This window comes from Peromyscus californicus, unplaced genomic scaffold (genome assembly GCF_007827085.1).
Source record: "Peromyscus californicus insignis strain IS unplaced genomic scaffold, ASM782708v3 Scaffold_4__1_contigs__length_199733344, whole genome shotgun sequence".
Taxonomy (NCBI): domain Eukaryota; kingdom Metazoa; phylum Chordata; class Mammalia; order Rodentia; family Cricetidae; genus Peromyscus; species Peromyscus californicus.
In genome coordinates, this window is record NW_026294562.1 from 81,615,263 (window position 1) to 81,637,376 (window position 22,114).

Genomic DNA, 22,114 nt, shown 5'->3' on the forward strand with positions numbered 1-22,114 from the left:
AGTGAATGTCTGTGTGAGTATAGGTATTGGATCCCCTGGAACTGGAATTACTGACAGTTATGAGCCACCATGTGGGTGCTGGGAATCGACCTAGGTCCTCTGGAAGAGCAGCAAGTGCTGCTCTTAATCCCTGAGCCAGCTCTCCAGCTCCTAAAGACTGTCTTTATGTAAACTATAGATCAGTAAACTTTGGATAAAATGTATTCACTGTCATTCCACATGTATGAGATTCTGCATTAAATAAAAATCTAGATTTTTTTTAACTTTGAAAAAACATCAGCAATTGTCCCAGCATGGCAATAGCTGCTGGACGTGTCTGCCACCCTCCTTAGCTCGCCCCATTTGTGGATGTTTTATACCCAGCCCTCTGTTCCATCTCCCTTACTAGCTGCTATGCTTACGTTGACATCGGACTTTGTGATCACTGTAAATTACAGAAATTCTTTCATTGAAATCCCCTGTATTTATTTTTGTAGCAAAACCTCAGATGATCTGAGGAACTAGGTATGAGCAGCCTGAGTTTGACACTTAATTGAAGGTTAACCTGAGCACAGACTTGACTGGCTATTGGGAAAGTTTCCGTGGTCATGTCTGTGCTGGGGAGCCACAGAACATGACTGAGGCTTTGTTCTCAAGAACCAGCCAGTGTCAGGGCAAGGGGTGGAGCTGACTATGCTAGGCAAGAGAAGCTGAAGGCTAGCCTTTGTTGAAGAGGTGAAGTCTCACTATGCTCCCCAGGTGGGTCTGGAACTCCTGGGCTCAAGGGATCTTTCCACCCCAGTCACGTGAGTGCTGTGATTATAGGTGTGCACCACCACACTTGGCTTAAGGGAGGCTTTAAAGGGAGGGCTCAGGTTCTTTGGGCACATCACTTTGATTTTTCAGTCCAAGTATTGTGTGCACCCCGGCGGCGGCACCTGCATCTATCTTCATGTCTCAGCAGACTGAAGCAACCAGGGCTTCCTAGACAAACGACTGATACTAGCTTTGTTATAGGAAACACAAGGTGGTCTTGAGCTGCCATCACACTAGAGAGAAAGGCAAATACCAAAGTCTGTTGGAGTCTGTCGGAAAGGTGCCTGGGAAAGGTTCTCATGGGCAACGGTAGGCACCTTCACAATGTAAAACAAAAGATTAGAACTGAATCAAGATACATTGTGTATTAAAATCCCATGGGTTCAAGGGGACACCAAAAGTGGGAGGGGTGAGTAAAACAGTAGCCATTAGAGAATAAATGCCATCGATAAATGGGCCCCAGGAAACTAGTGCACTCCGTGAACTCCCCACTTAAAGCAAGAGTCTGTAAATTACAGCTTAAAACCTACTTTTGTGGCCTATGTCTGTGATGTCCTTAAGCTAAGAGTGAATTATGCACTCGTGTGTGTGTGTGTGTGTGTGTGTGTGTGTGTGTGTGTGTGTGTGTGTATGGTATGTGTATGGACGTGCAAGCACCCATGTGTGTGCCCGTGGAGACCAGAAGTTGACATCCCATATCTTCTCCTATTGTTCTCCACCATACTTTTGGAGACAGGGTCTTTCACTGAACCCAAAGCTTGCTGTTTGGGGACAGACTGACTGGCCAACAGGGCCCCAGGGCCTTCAGACATGTCTCTGCCCCCCTAAGAGCTAGGTATAGCTATGCACCACCCTGGTCAGCTTTTCCATGGCTGCTTGGGAATCCAAACTCAGGTCCTCATGCTTTCTTGGCCAGCACTTTACTCACTGAATTTTATTTATTATTCATTTATTTGTTTGTTTGTTTGTTTTGAGGCGAGACCTCACTGTGTAGCCCTGGCTGACCTGGAACACACAGAGATCCACCTGCCTCTGCTCCCCCCCTCCCTACCCCTGTGCTGGAATTTAAAGGCGTGTACCACAGTTGCCCAGCATGATCCTAATTTTAAAGTCTTACAAGGAAAAGAATATGTGATAGAGATGTATATAGTTCAGAAAACTCAAAATTTAACTTTGTGACACTTTGTATAAAAAAATTGCCATCACCTTACTCTGTGTTTTATTTACTCAGCAGATACACCTTTGCGGAGGAAACATTTATTTGAGCTCATGGTTTCAGAGGGTTCCAGTCCAACATGGTGGTGAAGACAAGGCAGCCGGAGTGTAGCTCAGGCTCCTCACATCATGGTGGATCAAGAGGCAGAAAGAGAGGCTGGAACCCATCCTAGAGAGCTGCTTGTGCTCCTAGGTCCCACCTCATCAAGGTACCACCCCTGTCCAGATAGTGTCACCATCAGGGTGGCAAGTGTTCAGAGCATGAGCCTGTGGGACATTTCAGAGTCGCACCACAACACTGTGTCATATGTACATGCTTGCAGCACATAAAAAGGAACCTTTGAAAGGAGGGTTTCCTGTGTTTTAAGTTTGGTTTTATTCCCCTAAACAGTTCAATGACTTCTGAGATGTTTGTCATCCATAGGTCACCATGATGTCTGCTGAATACCTGAAGCATTTGTGACATTATTTGCAGAACAGGTAACAGTGTGTCAACTGGCTTTTTTCCCTGAGGTCGATGTAGCCTCAGCCTGAGAGGCACTGTGAACACTAAGTGGGTCATATATGTGTGAAATAACAAGCTTGAAGCCCCGAGACCTCCCAAAAGTACCCTTTTAAACCACTCAAAAATAGCTTATTCTGAGCCCCTCCAAATTCTTTTGGCTAGGTATGGTTGTGTACACTTTCAATCTCGCACTCGGGAGGCAGACTGGTCTCTGTGAGTCTCAGGTCTACATACATAGCAATGTTCAGGGCAGGCTGGGCCCTTTAGTGAGAACATGTCTGAAGATAAAAAAAAGTAAAGAACAGGAGCCAGGCATGTGGGTCAATGGTGGAATACCTGCCTAGTATGTGTGAGGCGCTGGGTTTAATTCCCAGGACCCTATGAGAAACTCATCTTCTCAGCAGCCCTCGATTAATTGTTTTCCATTGGCTGAAGCACCTGCTAGTCCAAGGACACAAGATCCCCTCCAAGGAATTTTTCTCGTGTGTGTGTGTGTGTGTGTGTGTGTGTGTGTGTGTGTGTGTGTGTGTGTGTGTTTGCATGCCATCCTTTTAAGAATGCTGGCACAGACATAATCATGCCCATTTCTCAGAGAAGGGAATGGGAATGAGGAGGCAGAGGGGTGTGTGCATAGTCACAGTGAGTCAGAGCAGATCTGGAAATAGAAACTAGCCATCACTCACTGACACGCTCAAAGGACACCTGACCTCCTGCACCTGTTTCCGTGGGCGTCGGGGAAGTAACAAATGTAGCAATGGGGCGGCTGCCTCCGTGTGCACGTATGTGCCTCCCTCACCGAAGGCTGTGTGTGCCAATGTCTAGGCGTTCTCCCAGAGTGCCAGGCTGGGAGATGGAAATGGTAGCAAAGGCGGCTTCCTGCACTGCCTTCTGGAAGGGGAGACTCGCTGGCCACAGTTGAATTGATGTGTAGTGTACAGTTAAGTGAGAGGAAGAAAGGACGGAATGATACAGAGAGCTTGCACGTCAGCTGGCAGTGGAACACCTGTAATCCCAGTGTTCCAGAAGCAGAGGCAGGAGGATTACCAGTTTGAAGTCAGTTGCAGAGTACTAGCCTAGTGTAGAGAGAGGCAGAGACAGGAAGATGACAGACAGATGGACAGAGACACAGCAACATTTAGGAGGGAGAAGAGGTGGGGCATACATGAGTGTGTGTGGTCTACCTCTAAGGGGTTACTTAAGAGTGGATATATGACTTGCCTTCAAGGAAGGGAACTGCCTGGAAAAAAGACTAAGAAAACAAGTCATTCCTTTTGCCTTTCTCGAAGTTTGGGCACATCAGCATCAATCCTTGTACTTCTTTGTCCAGCAACTACTTCTTAACCTCTGTTCTAGGCCCTGGGCACTCCTTAGGGCTCAAATCAAGTAACAGATCTCTGTCTTTGTGTTGTGTGCATGCCCACAGGAGACAAAAAGTATGAAAAAGAGTAATTAAAGTTTAAAACTTACGCTCGTCAGAGTTAGGTCAGAGAATCCATACATCAGTCATGAAAATGTTTCATAATGCCAACTAGTGGCTGAGCTCTAGGGAAAAGAACTCCTTTTTACACACCAGTGGGGCTCACACTGACATGACCTAGAGTCTCATTACATTTCAGGTGATACACACCCAGGTATTCGCACTTCTTGTGTGTGCAAGTGGATGTGTGCACAAGTGTGTGTGTGTGCTCACAGTGTGTGACATGGGATGCCCTAAGTGGATCTGTGCACAAGTGTGTGTGTGTGTGTGTGTGTGTGTGCGCTCACAGTGTGTGACACGGAATGCCCTCTGACTGGAACCACCGGTCCTACTTTAATTTCTGTTGCTGTGGTAAAATACCCCGATGAAAGCAGCTTAGGGGAGGAAGGGTTCCTTTCGTTTCCAAGTTACAGTCCATCACTTGTGGGAAGTCAAGGCTTTGGACATCCCCAGCCAAAAGCAGAGAGAGGATAAACATGTGGATACCTGCTTGATTGCTCTCAGCTAGCTTTCTCCTCTCTTACACTGCTCGGGACACCTTGCCTAGGGGACGGTGCTGCCCACGATGGATTAGATCTTCTTACATTAACAATCAAGACAGTCCCTAAAGACATGCCCGCCCACAGGCCAACCTGACCGAGACAGTTCCTCACTGAGATTCTCTTCTCTCGTGATCCTAGTGACAGTAAAACTAACCAGCATGCCCCCCAAGACGGCTCCTGGAGGAGCGGAGCGCGGAGGAAGGGGGGCCTTGAAGCAAAGCAAGAAAAAGGAGTCACCCGCCTGCGCTTTGAGTGTGCTTCTGGGCTTCAGGTAAGTCAAGGATATGTTGATGCTTTGGGGACTGACCCCTCCCTCTGCTGGCATCTGGTGGCTTGTGCTTATCTGTCTGTCTATCTATCTATCTACCTATCTATCTATCTATCTATCTATCTATCTATCTATCTATCTACCTTTTTGATGTGTATCCTTATTTATTTTTTGCTCAGGACTCAATCTAACAACACATACTGCCTCTTCTGGTCCCCCCCCCCCCCGCCCTCACTGTCTCTCTGTGGTGCAGGGCATGGAACCCTGCACCTCAGGCATGCTCTGAGCCCAGCTCCCAGCCTGCCCTTCATAGTTACTGTGGCTCATGATGCTGCTACCTCATTTTCTGTGTACTGTGATGGAGGAGAAGTCCAGTCAGTGTTGGCACAGAAACACTTTAACTGATACTTATCCCAGCTTTGGAATGTTAACATGTGGCCATGCCACACTGATGTCATTTCTCTGTCCTCTGTGGCAGGTCATGGGCAGGTCACTCTCCTTTCTGGAAGTACTGAAGCAATGGCCACACTCATGAATGGTATGGAAATGTCCTTTGGACTTCCAGCTGACGTTTTGGGGTGGCCTCTGGGTAGCATTGCACAGGAGGGGCATGCCATTGGTGCTCTACGGTCTCATCCAGCAATGGGGTGATGATGGAGTCACCCCCTCATTTATCATGATAGGGGACACCCTCAGAGGGCATCAGAGATTTCCACAGAATATATACGTCCCTCGTGGTGACCTCTGTTCCTATCCAGAGGCAGGTGGTACATTTGTGGGCACTTCTGCTATATCCTTAGAGAAGGGCTCAGTCCATGATAAAAATGGGTTTAGATACTGAATGCCCCTGGAAAGCCACATAGTGAAGGTTTGGTCTCCAGCCTGTGGTGCTATTGAGAAATCGCAGCACCTTGAGGAGGTGGGGCTCCATGTAGGGGAGTTAGGCCATTGGGGTCACATTAAAGAGATACCAGGACTCCAGCCCCTCCCTTTCCCTCTCTTTGTTCCTGGCCACTGAACAGGCCGCCTCTGTCTTACCTTACTGTCATACCAACTATACCAGGCAGAAAGCAGCAGGGCCAGGCAACCGTGACTGAATGCTCTGAATCAGTGAGCCCAGCGAAACTCTTCCTTTGTTAACTTAATTGACTCAGGGATTTTATCAGGGGCTGAGAGCTAACACAGACTCTTTCGGACTTAATTTTCTTTGCAAGTGGGGATGATGGTCTCTCTGCCTTCTGGGTTGTTAGGAGTCAGTGAGCTGCTACATGGGGACTCGTGCACACAGTGTCCTTGACAGGTAGATGTCAGGGGTGGTAACTGATATTGCCCTTATCATCATTTCACACTAGGAACAGAGTTATTCAGAGTGATGGTTGCTGTTCACTCCGGGGTGCTGGGGGAGGCATTCGTGGAAAAGAAGACGCCCGTGAACCACAGAGTAGACCCTTACCAGATAGCACGTTGATCTTAGACGTCCAAACCTCAGAACTGTAATAAACTTCTGCTGTTCATATGCCACCAAGATGCTGAGCAGAGCTGGCAAAGCAGTGCTAAGTGTTTCCTGTAAAAGGCTGATTGCAGTATGTTGAGGGCCAGAGAACCACACCCTGCACACTCTCCTCTCTGCACCCTTTCAAAACCCTGGAACATCCTGCACATGACTCAGGGCTTAGCACTTTCCCTTCCTCCCTGTCAAATCAAAACTGTCTTCCTTGGGCTGGGGAGATGGCTCAGTGCTTAAGTGATAGCTGTGTTAACTTGAGGGTTGGGGTTCGGATTTCCAGAACTTACGGAAATGCCAAGTGGGCGTGGCAGTCCACCTGTAATTCTAGCCTCAGAAGGCAGAAACAGGAGATTCCTAGAGCAAGCTGTCTACGGGACATAGCCATATTGGTGAGCTCTGGGTTTGGCGGAGAGACTCTGCCTCATTGAATAAGGGGGAAGAGTGACTGAGGATGATCCCTGACATCAACCTCCGGCTTCCACATACATGCACACGCTCAGGCCCCACACAGAAAGCAGAAGCCACAGGATCTAATTGTTTCATGCCTGCTCTGGCCTCCTTCCAGCTCCTGTGAAGGCCTGCACCTTTCTATGCAAGATTTATTCAATACCATACATACAGATGTTCCTGGGAATGAGGAGAACACGATCTCTAAACCCTCAAAGATGGATGCTTACACCTGTTTTCCCTAACCACCCCACACAGGGTGTGTGCTGAGCTGCAAGATGGGAGAGAGGAGATGGTTAGCTCAAGTGCAGCCCAAGTCCCACCGGCCCAGTTGTGAGTCTTCAGCTCTGGCACCCACCAAAAGGGTGACTTTCTCCTGGCTGCTCTAAGGTGCCGTGCAGGACCTGGATGCTGCTACCAAAAGCTGGCCTCTGCCGAGAGCCACAGTCAGCACTTCTTGGACGAGCATAGCCATATTTTCAAAATGAGAAAGATTCCCATCCCTCGGTTCCAAGAGGGAGAATAGTATAACAAAGACAGAACTTGCAGAAAAAGCTTATCAGGAGTCCTGTCAAGCTTTGGGTGCGAATCCAGAAAACTTGTGCAATCCTGGGAAGCTACATGGTGTCTCTGTGCCTCCATTCCCTTATCTGAGGTGTGGAGACAACATTATGACTTCATCCAAGGGTGTTTAGAATGGTATGTGGCTCACAGCATCCTATGCACACCTCTCCCCGCTGGCTTTTATCCTCTCAAGGCCCTAGGCAGGTGAAAGGCCATACTGCCCTTGCAAACACAAAAAGAAAAGGGCAGTGTTTAAAGTGGACACAGGAGCCAGGTGTGCTGCCTTGTGCCTGTAATCCCACCACTAAGGTGGAGGCTGGAGGACGAGGAGTTCAAGATCATCCTCATCTATATGACAATTTAAAGACCAGGCTGAGGTGCTTAGATTTTTGTCTAAAAAAAAACCAAACTAAACAGATAAATTTAAGAAATGGGCAATGGTTAGGGGATGTCTGGCATCATGCTAATGAGACAAATGGAATGTAACTCTGTTGTGGTGATAGGTAAATGATGTCAAATGAAGGGCAAGAGGGAGTTTCAGTGTTTGACAGGTTGTGGGGGCATGGCCTGCAGGTTCAAGCCACAGCCCAGGTCTAAGTGCGACGTGGAGCGGCCTTCTGTGCCAAGGTCCGGTCACTGCAGGGCAGTCATGTCTTTTTCCTGATTTCAAAGTTTGATACAGTCTCTAATAAATATTTTTCATCCAGGGACCAGATTGAAACTAAATTTTTGACTCCGATAATTTAAAATCTATTCAGCTTTTCTTGGGAAAGCATTTCCAAGCCATACACAACACCACACCTATGTCCAGTCATTAAATCCACCTCTTTTCTCCCTCTTTCGCTCTCCACCTTCCTGGTTTTCCTTTTTCCTCTTTATCTCCCCTCTCCCTCCCCGATCCTTTAAAGCAACTTCCTCCCATCATGTTATTTCACTGTGTCCTTTCCTAGTTATCGCTAAAAGTGCCAGACAGCAGCCTTCCTAATTGCAGTGTTATTAGAGAGTAACATTAATTATAATGGGAGCTCACTGGCTCACCAGTGAAAGTTATGACAAAAGAAGTGATCAGGAGTGACAAGCTGCACTTTCTGAAGATGTAAGGACATCCTGGGGGCCCAGATCCAGTGACCCTCCTTTCTGGTGACCAAGTACCATCTGTTTTCTGAGTCACTTTTACCAGATCTAGCCAAAAGCTAAGAGCAAAAGACCCAGGAGCATTAGGATAGTATGAGAACAATGTCACCAGCAACAGTTGGGAGTGACTGGAACCCCTCACAGGCCAACGTGACAGTCCAACTCTAAAGAAAAATCTTTAATATGTAGATCCACTTGAAGATCTCACCTCAAGGACAGACATGGAGGTGAAGACTTGTGATCCCAGCACTTGGGAGATGGAGACAGGACGACCAGCCTTGGCTATGTTGTGAGCTCAAACAGACCAAACAAAAATCCTGACTTCAAACATGGGTGTGGTGGCAGCAGATGCCTCCACGTCTAGCACTCAGGAGGCCGAGGCAGAAGAACTGAATCTGAAGCCAGCCTGGGCTGCATAGCAAGACCTTGTCTGAAAAACAAAACAACCCCCTGCCAACCCAACCAAACAAAAAACCACTAGACCCGGAGTGTGGGAAGGGAAAAGCTCAGCTCACACCTCAGAGGCGTTTGCCCCAAGTTGTGAGGCGGGAGTTCTGCGTTCACAAAACTAGACCAGCTTGGGCAGCACGTCTGCGCCGACTGCTCATTTCCAGAATCTTCTGTAGTTTAGTCCACAGAACGGTTGAAGAATTCCGTAAGGTTATCTCTGTAGACAGAAGTGGTCAGGGTGCCATTAACAAAGTCAGCTTCCCGTCTTTCTGTTCCTGGAGACTGGCTGCTTCGTGTACATGGATGTCTTTGAGCCCGGTCATCATGATATGATATGGGCTGCCTTTGGGAACCAATTATGCTGTCATTTACTTAATATCTTTCTTTCAGTTGACTCACTCCTGGTTTTGCTTAAATACCCACTTCAGCTTTGTTCTAAGCAACAATATCCACTAAATCACAGGTTGGATGTCACTAATTATATATGTGTTCTAGTCCACCTCAACAGAAATAATTATGAACGAGATGAGAAACAGTGCCATGTGTGCTATCTGAAAGCCACCAGTACCCTCTCTCAGGCAGACACATTCAGCAGCGAGCCTTGTCTTCTCTCACTCACTAGATTAGATAAGATGCCTCCTTGCCTGACATGCTGACCCCGCCCCTTGAGTGGCCGTGCTTGGTGGATCTTAGCCTGACCTGTTTCGTAGGTTTCTCTACCACCTAGCCTAGGTCTATGTTACATAGGCCTCAATTCCAGGAACAGCTTGATATGTGCCCAGTCAAGCCAGACCGAGGTTCCCAATCTCTAAGACCTCATATGGCCACAGCTGCCAGAAAGACTTAACTGGTTGCCCTGCCCCAACCAGGGCTGGAGCTTGAAACCAGATTCTTATGTCATACTAGACAAGTTTTTACCACTGAGCTATATCCCTAGCCCTTGAATTCCCATTTGTCCCCTGTCCCCACAGTGGCCTAGCAGATGCCATCTTCCTGTGCCTCGGACTCTGAAGTACTAGGATTATGGTCATATGTCATCATATCAAGCTCAAAAAACGTTTAGTTTTCTGGAGGCACTGCAATGAGACTCAAGGACCTCAGCATGCTATGGAAGCACTTGTCACTGAGCGGCATCCCAGCCCTTCTTTGAACGGTCTTTTAAGGAAACATCTGTCATTTCCCTGGGCACCTGGTGATTAAGTTCCACAGCTGGGTCTAGAAAGGTGACCACACCCATGGCAGTTCCATCCTCTTTGTCAAGACTTTCGACAACAATGTAGATGCTCATGGGGAGAAAACTAAGTGTGTGCTGGGACTGGAAGAGTCTGGCATGCCATACACAGTCCAGATACACAGGAATACTGGAGGTCATGAGGGAGGATGAATAAGTATTATTGTTTAAAATAATCTGTGGTGTCGGGGAAGATGGCTTACTTGGTAAAACACTTTCCTTGTAAGTGTGAGGACCCAGACTTGATCCCCAAACTCACATAAAAAGCCAGACATGGAGGTGGATGCTTGTCATCCCTGTTGAGATGTTGCAAAGGGAGGTAGCGCTCTAGAAACTTTATGGCCAGCTAGTCAAGTCTACTTGGCAAAGTTCCAGGCCATTGAGAGACTCTGTCTCAATTCAAAAGGTAGAGGAACCTGAGGAATGATAGTCAAAGAAAGTAGTAAAGAAAGTAGTCCTTTATCACTACATGCTACATGTATGTGCTACATATGTAAGCATACTAAGACACACACTCATTCACTCACTCACTCACTCACTCACTCACTCACTCACTCACTCACTCACACGCATCTATAGAGTTGGCCATGGTGACATACACTTGTAATCGCAGTTCTCAGGAGTCTGATGAAGAGTTCTAAGCTAGCCTGGGCTACATGGTGAGACCCAGTTCCCTTCATGCCCAGATTAAAACAACCTATAGGATTATATATATCTATGTACACAGGAAAAAGATCATCTGAGATGGTATTAACCAGGGCGTTTATTGTGATTACTTCTTAGAAGCAAGAGCTTGGGTTACTAAGGATAATATTTTTAGTTTGTCTGTATTTTACAACTTTCCCATGATGGACATATATTGTTTATATCACAAAAACATAATAAACAAGTACATTCTTAGTTTTGTAGCAGTGTGGGAAAAGACTCCAGGCAGCATTACTACTCGGAAAATTGGGATTATAAAAGTTAGGGCCAGCAAGATGGCTCAGGAGTAAAAACCTTTGCCACACCAACCTGATGACCAGAACCTATGTAAAAAAAGCCAGATGTAGGTGGCATGTGCCCTATCATCCCAGCACCCTTACTGCAAGATGGAAGGCAGAGACTGAAAGAATTCCCTGGAATCTTGGGCCATCTAGCCTAGACTATACAGTACAGCAAAGGAAACCAGAGTGGTCTTTCTCAGAGAAAGCAGAGGAGAGAACAGGTTCTCAGAGGCGGCCCTCTGACCACCATTGGGCATGGTATGGCTCCTGCGCTCCCTCTCTCCTTCCTCCATCTCTCCAACATAAATAAAAATACAATTGGTTTGTTGTATTCATCCATAGACTCAAGCAATCTCAGATCAGATTTATTTTTAAGTAGTGTCTGTCCTGAACATGAGCACTTCCCGTCATCACTCCCTAAACAATATGGTAAGCAACCCCGAATCACTTTATATGAGGGACTGAATAGTGAGGATTTAGGTCCTGGATGTAGTGCCCCGTGGATTTGAAAGGAAGACTGTGTCTGAAAAAAATTGGCTGTTAGGGGGAAATGTGGGAGCATAGCAGGAAATTTAGTTTGATTGCTGCTGATGGTATTTTTTTTCTTTTGATGGTATTGTTTTTAAGATAAAAAAATATCTAGTTACATAGCCCAGACTGTTCTGGAACTCACTATGTAGCCCAGGCCAGCATCAACCTCATGTTAATTCTTATGCCTTTTGAGTGCATGGAATTACTGGAATGCACCACGGAGCCCAGAAAACTCTTATTTTTCTGATGATTTCCTAGAATTGAGGGGCTCAGGGAGTGGTCCTGTGAGCACCTGGGTTGCTTGGGGTCAAGTTTCTATTACTTGGCCAAATGGGTTCACAAAAGAACATAAGATTGGGCATACACTTCAACTTACATTCTAATATTTGTCCCTGTTTGCCCCAGTTTTTGTTACTTTATAATTTATTTTCAATTCAAAGAGAAACCAAACAGAAGTGATGTTCTGTCAACGGGCAGAGCCTACCCAGGACCTCCAGCCTTGTCCCTACAGTCTCTGGAGGTGGCCCTGGCCTTGCCTCTTGAGGACTGGGTGAGACAAAGTTGGGTTTCAGAGGAGGTGACTGTGGCGGGCCCCTCCACACTGATGCACTCCATCTCTGTGCTGTTTGCCCTTCCTATCACCAGGCACCTTATCCTGTGCAGTCCCCAGTCTGTGGGAGAGCACCTCCTCCACCAGGCCCAGAGCCAGGAGCCCTGTCATCTGGTCCCAGTGGATGGATGACTTGGGGGCACCCATGGCAAGCACCCAAGCCCTTGGCCCTGCCCTCACTCATTCAAGTGGCCACCTGCCCAGGGTGGGTGGAGTGTCACGTGCTGACTGACGGCAGGCTGGAAGGGAAGAATGTGGCTGCTTTTATCTGCTTGCTGCCTCCCCTCCCTGTCCAGGCTGGAGGCAACTGCAGAGGATAAGATCAGCTAAGCCTGGGAAAGGTGCGTGCGTGTGTGTGTGTGTGTGTGTGTGTGTGTGTGTGTGTGTGTGTGTGTGTAGGTGTCTGTGTGTGTACATGTGTGCATGTGCTACAACATGCTTGTGGAGGTCAGAGTTGGTTCTCTCCTTCCACTGTGTGGGCACAGGGGATTGAGCTCAGCTCATCAGGCTTATCAGCTAGTGCCTTTACCCACTGAGGCATCCTACCAGCCCCAATTGGATTTTTGAGATCAGGCTTCACTATGTAGCTCCACCTGGCCCTGGGCTCACTAGGCAGCACAGACTGGATTTCAAACTAGCAGCAGTTTTTCTGTTCCTGCCTTCTCCCAAGGACTGATTTCACAGGTGCACCACCACCACCAGCTATATTTTTACCTTTAATTTTTTCTTACAATTTATTAATTAACTACTGTATGGGGTACATGCATGCTACAGGAGGATGACTTGCCGGAACTGGTTCTCTCCTTCCACTGTGTAGGTTCCAGGGATGGACCTCAGGTCATCAGTCTTGGCAGCAAGCACCACTGAGCCATCTGGCCATCCCCAATTTGCCTTTAAATAAGAAATGGGAAAAGGCTCCTAAAGTGGGTGGCTTAATATGAGAGTGCATCCATAGAAAGTTCTGGAAGCCTTTGTTTGGAATAAAATAATACATCAGTCCCAGCAGAAGGCATTCCCACTGGGTATGAAAGGTGAGTCCCTGTTCTCCTCTTCCCAATTCAGAGTCAAGAGGGCTCTTCAGCTGTCTCTCTGCCCACCTCCCCTACACCCCTCTGCCTACTGGTCCTCTCTCCCTCATCTCCTTCAGCCAGCCAGGACTGCCCTAACAAGGCATCATGCTGCATGACTCAGACGGCAGAATGCATTTTCTCATTGTCTGGAGGCTTCGAGTGGAAGGTCAAGGTGCCGTCGTGGGGTTGGCTCTACAGTGACTGCTGTGCTCTTCTAACCTGTCCTCTGCCTGGTGCAGGAAGGCCCTGTTCTGTATCCATGCTGCCTCTTCTTACAACGACACCATTCATGCAGAGGTAAGCTCTCTAGCTACGTCTTTTTAAAATTTAATCACAATTTAAAGGTCCCACTACTGCAAATACAGACATCCTGCGGGGGGGCTAGAGGTTCAACCTAGGAATTTGGAGGGACATGATTCACCCCACAGCACAGTTGTAAGTGGCAGGTGGCTGGAGGGAGATAGGTAAGCGTCTCCTCCTCACACCCAGCTCCACACACAGTGCGGGGTGGTGGGGATACAGAATGTTGAGAGAAAAGGTACCTTTTGAGCTGTGGTGCACACCTGTGACCCTAGCACCCCGGAGGTGGAAGTGTAAAGATCAGAAGTTCAAGGTCATCCTCAGGTACATAGTGAGTCTGAGACTAACCTGGGCTACATGGGATCCTGTCTCCAGAAAACACAGGAGGGAGAGGAGGGAAGGAGAAAAGGAAAGAGGGAGAGCGAGAGGGCGAGAGCAACAAGGTGGCTCAGCAGTTAAAAGCGTTTGTCACCTAACCTGATGATCTAGTACGGTTTCTGAGACTCACATAATGGAAGGAGAGAACCAACTCCCACAAGGTGTCCTCTTACCTTCACAGGTGGCACAGTCACACACACACACACACACACACACACACACACACACACACACACACACACCCCTCTACCTCTAAACAGTCCTCAAAACCTGTGTGCCAACCTGTCCCCCAGCCCTGAACCCCACAAGCATGTACTGGATACCTACTGTATACAGCCCAGCACTTCTCTATCCCGGTAGGATAGAGATGATGCAGTCAGACAGCCATACTGTGAGACAGATCGATAAAGTGACAAGAGGAGAGGCTAGTCCTCAGAAAGGTCATGGTGACTGTCATTTGTGAGGGACTTCCTGGAAGCACTGGCATGGAGAGATGGATCTGGGCAGATGTCAAGAATTCATCAGGGGAGGCACTCCAGGAAAGAAGCAAGAACGGGGGCTCAGAGCTCCCTAGAATGCGCTCTCACTCTCTCTCCCCGGTCTCTTCTCTCTCCCTCCCCGCCACACACCATGCTATGCTTCATCATATGTAGGAGCTAATTTTCCTACCAGCTCAGTGGCATGGGTGCTACCTCTACCTCATTTTATGGATGGGAAAACCAGGGCACAGAAAGGACAAGCCACCGACACAAGGTGGTGACCAGCAAGTGGCGAGCTGGGATTTGAACACGAGTTCTGAAGACGAGTGAAGGGGACAGAAGACATGTGTTTGCTGGAAAGCTGTGAGGGTTTAGCCTTTGCTCTGTAGCCAATGGGAGCTGTAGGAAGCTTTGGGGGGTGTATGTGGAGGAAGGGGCACATTCCTCGACAGCCTAGCCTCAGGGAAGTGGACCCAGCACCCAACTGTTCTTTTCCAGAGCTGGGAGAATCCATCTCCAACAGCCGTCCTTTCTAACACAGTCTCGCAGATAAGAGTGTAAACTTAGCGGCTGCTGTATGTTTTTGTCCTCCCTTCCCTCCGGTAATTACAAAAGCCAGCGTTTGCTCAGCACAGTGCCAAGGATTCTCGGCATGCCCTGCCCCATGAAAATAAAGTCAGGGAAACAGAGAGCCTATCTCTGCCCCATTTGCAGAAGGTCCTACTGAAGCTCAGAGACGTAATGGGATTTTGTCAAAGCCACCAGCAATACAAGACGGAGGAGGGATCATCTGTCTCCCTACAGAATCCCAGGGCTCTGTGCCAAGGCTTCCTCTCAGACGAGCCTCCCTGACTCCGATCTGTCCCCTTGCTGACTGTTTCAGCCCACTGGAGCCTACCTCCCCAAGGTGGTCAGCAGACAAGGCCCAGCCCCTTCCCAGCCCCACTCCAGGCGCAGGGCCTTCAAGCCATTTGGGTAGCCCTGATCACACAGCAGCTACTGGGCATGGGAGATGTTCCTTGTGGAACTGAGATGCGCCATAGGTATAAGACACACTCTAGTCCCTAAAGACACGGTGTGAAAATGGAAGACAAGACATTGAGAGTTCTGCACACCAGTGGGAACGTCACTGAACGGTGTGCTCAAAAGTGAGTTGAAGTAGGCCGACAAGACGGCTTGGCAGGTAAGCGCACTCGCTGCCAAGCCTTGAAACCTGTTGGACCCGGTAGGTAGAAGGACAGAACTGATTCCTCAGAGTTGTCCTCTCCTCTGATACACACTGTGGCCCATGTGTGCCCACCTCAAAATGAATTACGTAATTAGGAAATTCATTTTAAAAAGTGGTTTGCTGGGTGTGATAGAAATGCCTTTAACTCTAGTACTCAGAAGACAGAGGTAGGTAGATTTCTGTGAATTTGAGGCCAGCCAGGGCTACATAGTGAGACCCTGTCTCAGAAATTTTTTTTTAAGATACAGTGATTTAAGATGGGGTTAGGGTTACGTGGAACCTTCTTCTGCATGCCCGAGGCCCTGGGTTCCATCCCCAGCACTAAAAATAAAAGAGGTGACCATTTGTGTTTTACAGGTTTGGTTTTGTTTGGTTTTGAAATCTATTTCTGGGTGTGGTGACATATACCTTTAACCCCAGCACTTGGGAGGCTGAGGCAGGAGGATCATGAGTTCACATCCAGCCAGGGATCCATAGCTAGACCACGTCTCAAAAATCAAGGCCTGGCATTTCAGGTGCACTTAGTTAGCATGTGCCAGGCCTTGGGCTCCGTCCTCAATGTTTAATTGCTCCTGTGGTTCACGTTTGTGCATCATCTTCTATTAATATAGGACAGCATTGGGTGGGAACAGTGAGTAAAGTGCTTAAATATGGATTGGCTATTGCAATGAATATTGGGGGGGCAAATAGGTACTTTTTGATTATAAGCCAACTGTTGTGAGCAAAAGGGCACAGAGGCCTGAGTAGGGCCAGGGTGAGGGTTTGGGGTGGGGGTGTGAGGTCAGGCTGTAGGGAGGCGGGGTAAGGAAGTGGTGTTCAGGCTGTTTGCAGAGTGAAATCATAGTTCCCATCTGTCCTTCTGTGGTGGTAGCAACATTTGCTGAGCACCTAGCATGTACCAGGAACTATCACATGACACCATCTCATTTAATCCTTAGTTGAACCTGCAAGGAATTGTCACCCCTCCAGCACAGAAGGCGACTCAGGGTCACCCAGCTGTGACGAGAGAAACCGAGTGAAAAGTGCCAGTGCATCTGCCTTCTCAAGTGAACAGTGATGCTGTTCTACTAACGCCCCCCGCCCCCAAGGGCTGGCACTTCTGGTTTCCAGAGCAGTAGGAGCATCCCCACCCCCACACCAAGGTAGTCAGTGCCCCCATCCAGGAAGAAAAGTCAGCAGTTCCACTCTCTGAGCTCTTCCAATAGCTCACTCCCCCATTCAGACCTGCCTGCCAGCCCTCTCAAGTTCAAGGCCTTAGGGAACCAGTTGGGGGCTGGGTGGTCAATCTTGATCAAGGCAGTTGTGGAGGGTGGCACTGGGCCCAGTCTGTCTCCAAAGCTGTGGTGGCTCCAGCTTTCTGAGGGGTGGTGGCGCCTGTCCCCTCCCTTTCATACCTCTAGGCCTGAAGCTGAGGCCCCCAGAGGTGAGGCACTTGACAGGCTGCTCTGTGTTATCCTCCAAGACCCCTCCGCGGTGAACTGCACACAGCAGAAGCCGTGGAATGGGGAAGAAGACCGCATGACCACAGAAACTCTGTCTTCTGGGTAACAATTATATCTTTAACTTGTGGGTTTGGACTTGAGGAAACCGAACCGCTCAGGTCTGGTCAAAGGCACAGCTTGGCCACAGAAGCAAATCAAGATCTGACTCTTCTAGGAGACCTGGGAGCCTTAGACTGAATAAAATTCTCCTGGGGACCTCCAGGGAACCCAGCTCGGTGAGAGTCACTGGGCTAAATGCCCAGTGTATGACTGAGAGAGGTGGTTTTCAAAGTCTGGTTGTCCTGCTGACCGTAGCTGCAGCCCCTGGGAGCGCTGTCGGCAAGGCAGATCCTCAGGCCCTACCCAGTTCTCCTGAATCAGGAACTCCAGTTCAAGTACCTTCTGGAGTTCCGGGTCATGTTCAAGCTTAAGAATCACTGGCTTAATGTCTCTCCATGTAAAGGATGACACCAGAGTGGGGTGTAGTAGGCTATAAATCCCAGCCACTCCAGAGTCTGAGGAAGGAAGATGGAGAGTTCAAGACCAGCCTGGGCCTCAAGTAAGCTGGAAGACATTCTAGTGAGATTCCATGTTAGAAAACAAAAACTAAAACCAAGAAACAAGAGAGACAGCAGCGATGGTCTCTGAACAATGGCTGACAGCTTCACACAGACAAAATCTAAACCTGATGTCACCCATCGATACAGAATCTTTCTCTTTTAACTCTGCCATGCTGGGGATGTACCCAGGGCCTCGAGCATGCAAGGCATGTTTCCCCGCACTGAGATACACCCCAGCCAGAATGTGCATTGTAACAAGATTCCAGGTGGCCTGTGTGCTGGTTGGAATTGGAGCCACCCTGGCCTAAGTTCCCTCTCAAATCTTCTGGGTCTCAAGCTCTCCTGGAAGGATGATGTCACAAAACAAAGACCAGTCAGACTCAGGAGACTGTGACTGTTGGAAATTGGGATTAGTTGTTTAGAGAAAAATCTGAAAACCAGATGTGAGTGAAATTTGGTGAGAAACAAAATGATCGTAGCTGGGGGCACAGCTTAGTGGTAGAGCATTCACTTAGCATGCTCAAAGGTCTTGAGTTCCTTCCCCAACATCCTCTATCCCAGAGAAAAAATGCTATGTGACTCACACAGTCAGGCATTCGGAACATCAGCTTGTGATCCTGTCCACAAGGATGATGTCAAATCCAGATACAGTGGTGTAGGCCTTAAGAGACAAGAGCATTGTGGTCTGGTCTCTCTCCCCTCCTTCTGTGTATATGTGTGTGAGTGTACGTGTGTGTGTGTGGGGGGGGGGGGGTGTGGGTGTGGGTGGGTGAGTGGGTGCACAGGTGTGTGTGTGTGTGTGTGTGTGTGTGTGTGTGTGTGTGTGTGTGTGTACGTCACCCTGGGCTGTCATCCTCAGGGACGCCATCCACCTGCTTTGGGACAGGGTCTCTCATTGACGAAGTCCTTACTATGAAGCTAACCTTGGTGACCAGCCTGCTCCAGGAATCCTCTTCCTGTCCTTGCCTCCCCAGTGTTGGGACTATGAACATGCACTTCTACGCCTTGGCATTCTTACAGGGGTTCTGGGGATTGATCTCCGATCCTCACGCTTACACAGTGCTTCACTGTCCATGCGATCTCCCCAGCCCTGGGATGGCTCTGTGGGAACCAGCATTTCACCTGGGCAGAAGGACACAGAAAGAACTGGAGAAGAACCAGGGGAAGCCATCTCCCTGGACGGGTCCCCTGCAGGTTCTTAAACAACACTGATGCTTGGCCCCACCCTCAGAGCGCCTGATTTCCTTGGTCTGGGGTGTGGTGTGGGCCTGGAGTTGACGGCATTCCCCAGAAAGCAAGAACCTGCAGCGGAATCTGGGAAAATGGACTAAAATAAGGACGATACACTTTTAGTAAAGGTCCAGAGAGTAAGATGATTAATTATTATTATTATTATTATTATTATTATTATTATTATTACTATTATATGTGTATATGATGCTAGGGATTGAACCTGGGAGTTTGTGTTTTGTTAGGCAAGCACTGAAAACATTTTGTTTTGTTTTTAAACTCTGAGACTGGGCCTCACTGTGTACCTCAACTGGCCTTGAACTCCATCTTCTTGAATTTGCCTCCTGTGCTGGGACGACAGGTTTGGCTACCATGTAAGGCTCTTGATGTCATTTCAACCGTGTGATGGCCATGCTTAGCTTACACACTACACGGTTAGAGGGTAGATCCAGCTTGGCTGGAGAGCTCTTGTTCACACAACCCTGGGCTTGGGCACTGAACTGCAGTCCAGGCCAACTGGCAGCCCTGAATTATGACAAATTCATGTTGAAAAGACAATCTAATATTGCTTGACTCCACCTGGTTCTGGGCCACAGGTGTCAAGACTGGGCCCTGATTCTTTGGTCCCCTTTAGGACTTCAGCGACCTGCTTCCAAAAGGTGACTAAAGCTCCCCCCATCTGTTTGGGACATCACTGAACCTTGAAATAAATGTTCTGTGCAGCAAGCATGGTGATCAGAGGTTCACTACCACACAAGCCTCCTTTCCTCTCTAGTTTACCTCCATGAGAATTATTATATATCATATTTTTAGATGAAAAAGGGACACGAAGAGGTCAAGTGATTTGCTCCAAGTCACACAGAAAGACTAGGAGGATTTTTTCTTTTGGCAGCACTGGGGATTGAACCCAGGGACTTGAGCCCACAGCTAACTGCAGAGCCTGCTTTTGTGATCACTCTGCCTCACTGCTTCCTCATCCTCTATCTTAATGACCATCTGTAATCCTCTGCCACCCCCAGTCACCACAATGCCCACGCACAAACTTCTCAAGGTCAGCTACAAACCTGCTTGGTCTGCTTGGGCAGCAGCAAGCCTGGGCTCTTTGGGTCTTGATTGACATCTAGAGAGTCATGCAACCACGCTCTGCTTTGAGCCTGTATTGGGAACTGATAAAATCACTCTCTACTGCTCAGGAGAAGGAGGCTGGCAGCCCCTCCCTGTTTGTTTGTGCAAGTTGTGTGTACCTCATAACTCCAGGGGCACTATTCATAATGCAGTAGGTTGGATGACATCTTGGAGTTGTGCAGTACACAACCCATGTAGCTGTGCATAGCAGCCCTGGAGGCTGGAGGTAAGATTTTCAGGATACACTCACTGGCATAGGAGTTGCCCTGGGCTGTCTTCATCACTGTTCAGAAGCAAACCATCAAAAAGAGAACATCCCAGAAGGAAATGTCTCCGGGTATGATGGGGGAGGGGTCTGTGCCGATGCTTTGGGGGAACTGCTTGGATTGGGAGAGGAAGTAATTGGTTCTTCCTGGGACTTCTGCCTTCAACTGGAGAAGCGTCCTTCCTGACTTGTCTCGAACTGGGCAGATTACAACTTCAGTGGGAATCTCAGCCCCAATCTGGGCAGGAGCTCTCCATCTGCTCTGTGCTCAGCCCTTAGGTGGTCTCTGCTGGGCACCCTGCAAGCCACCCTATTCCAGACCAATTCTCACATTGGGCTCCACCTGCCTCTGGAAATCCAGAGCGGATGGGAACTGACTCACAGCCAGAGCCTCGAGCTATGCCCTTAACTACTGTTCCCCTGGCCTGTGTATTTTCCTCTATTTGTTTTGCTTTTACAATCCAAGCCAGGCCCTGTGCCAGGGCTGTACCTGAATGAGCTTATGTGTCCCTTCCCATGAGCCCAAGAGGGAGGAATTGCAATCATTCCATTTTATAGATCAGATCTCTGTTCAGAGAGATTGGGTCAATTTCCCGAAGCCACACAGTTAGAGAGTGGAAGAGCTAGGATTTGAATTGGTATTTTTTGCCCACATTCTTCCTTATTTTTTTTCCCAGGGAACAAGATGCGTCACATTCTCTGAGTATGTCTGTCTTCAAACTGGGCCTTGACCTTGGGTCTGAAAAGCCATGTGGGTCATGTTGCTGTTGCCGATGGGGGTGATGGTGGTGATGATGGACACGATAAAGATGATAATGGGTGTGGGAGTGGTGCTTAGGGGTAATGATGATGATGGTGATGGGGGGGGGTGCTAGGGGCTCACATCTCCCTGGTAGTGTTATTGCGAGCAGACTAGCTGAGGAAATGCAGACAGTAATGGCCGGCTCTGCAGCCATTGCTCAACGAGTATAAAGGCCCCTCCATAAAGACCTCCAGAGTGGGTCCCACTGCACCGGGGCTTACTAGAAACCTTCCCCCTCCAACCTGAGATCAGAGACAAGAAGGAGGAAGAAGGAAGGGCTGGGGGTGGGTCTCAATGTCAGAGTGCTTGCATAGCATGTGCACAGTCATGGGTTCTGCCCTACCACTGCAGAAAGGACAGCACCGTTGTGCCCCTCTGCGGCCTTCTCAGCTCCCTACTGAAGTCTAGCTTCTCTTTTCCCTGCATGGAGTCTAGGTCATACATTCTCCATCTTGCTAGGTTTTTTTTTTTTCTTCCTGCCTCCCCTTTGGAACCATCACATCAGAGGAAGTTGCTTTTGTTGGGCAATTTGGAGGCTGAGCTGGTGCCCCAGATTAGAAGGACCTTAGAGTGGCAGTCACATGCTAACACTTGCCAGCGTCTTGGTTAGGCAAGACCAAGATCTTAACCCTCACAACGACACAGGGTGATTTCCAGTTGATCCAAAAGCTGAAAACTTACATTTGGCTGTGGGTGGCCCAAAGACACTGAGAGTCATGTCCCAGAGGGAAAAATTCCACTTCTCATCTACCCTGGTGGCTCAGGCGACACTCAGCATCTGAGAGGGCAGGGCCAGGCAAACAGTGCACTCTGCAGTCAAACTGCTCAGCTTACAATCCCAGCTTCACCATTCACTAGCTCTTAGTGACCCTGAGAAAGCAAGTGACTTAGCCTCTCGGATTCCGTTCAACTCAGCCACAGGACTCCGTGAGGT

At 48.5% G+C, this 22,114-nt stretch overlaps 2 protein-coding genes across 2 annotated transcripts in view; one reads left to right on the forward strand and one right to left on the reverse strand.

Annotated features, from left to right (window-relative positions):
* Cog7 (component of oligomeric golgi complex 7) overlaps window positions 1-4,691 on the forward strand; it is a 109,931-nt gene extending 105,240 nt beyond the window's left edge. The window contains exon 18 of the mRNA XM_052761305.1: window positions 4,673-4,691. Within this exon, the coding sequence (XP_052617265.1) occupies window positions 4,673-4,675 (3 nt within the window). The 3' untranslated portion in view covers window positions 4,676-4,691. The remainder of the gene's footprint in view (window positions 1-4,672) is intronic.
* Scnn1b (sodium channel epithelial 1 subunit beta) overlaps window positions 1-22,114 on the reverse strand; it is a 62,871-nt gene that overhangs the window by 32,245 nt on the left and 8,512 nt on the right.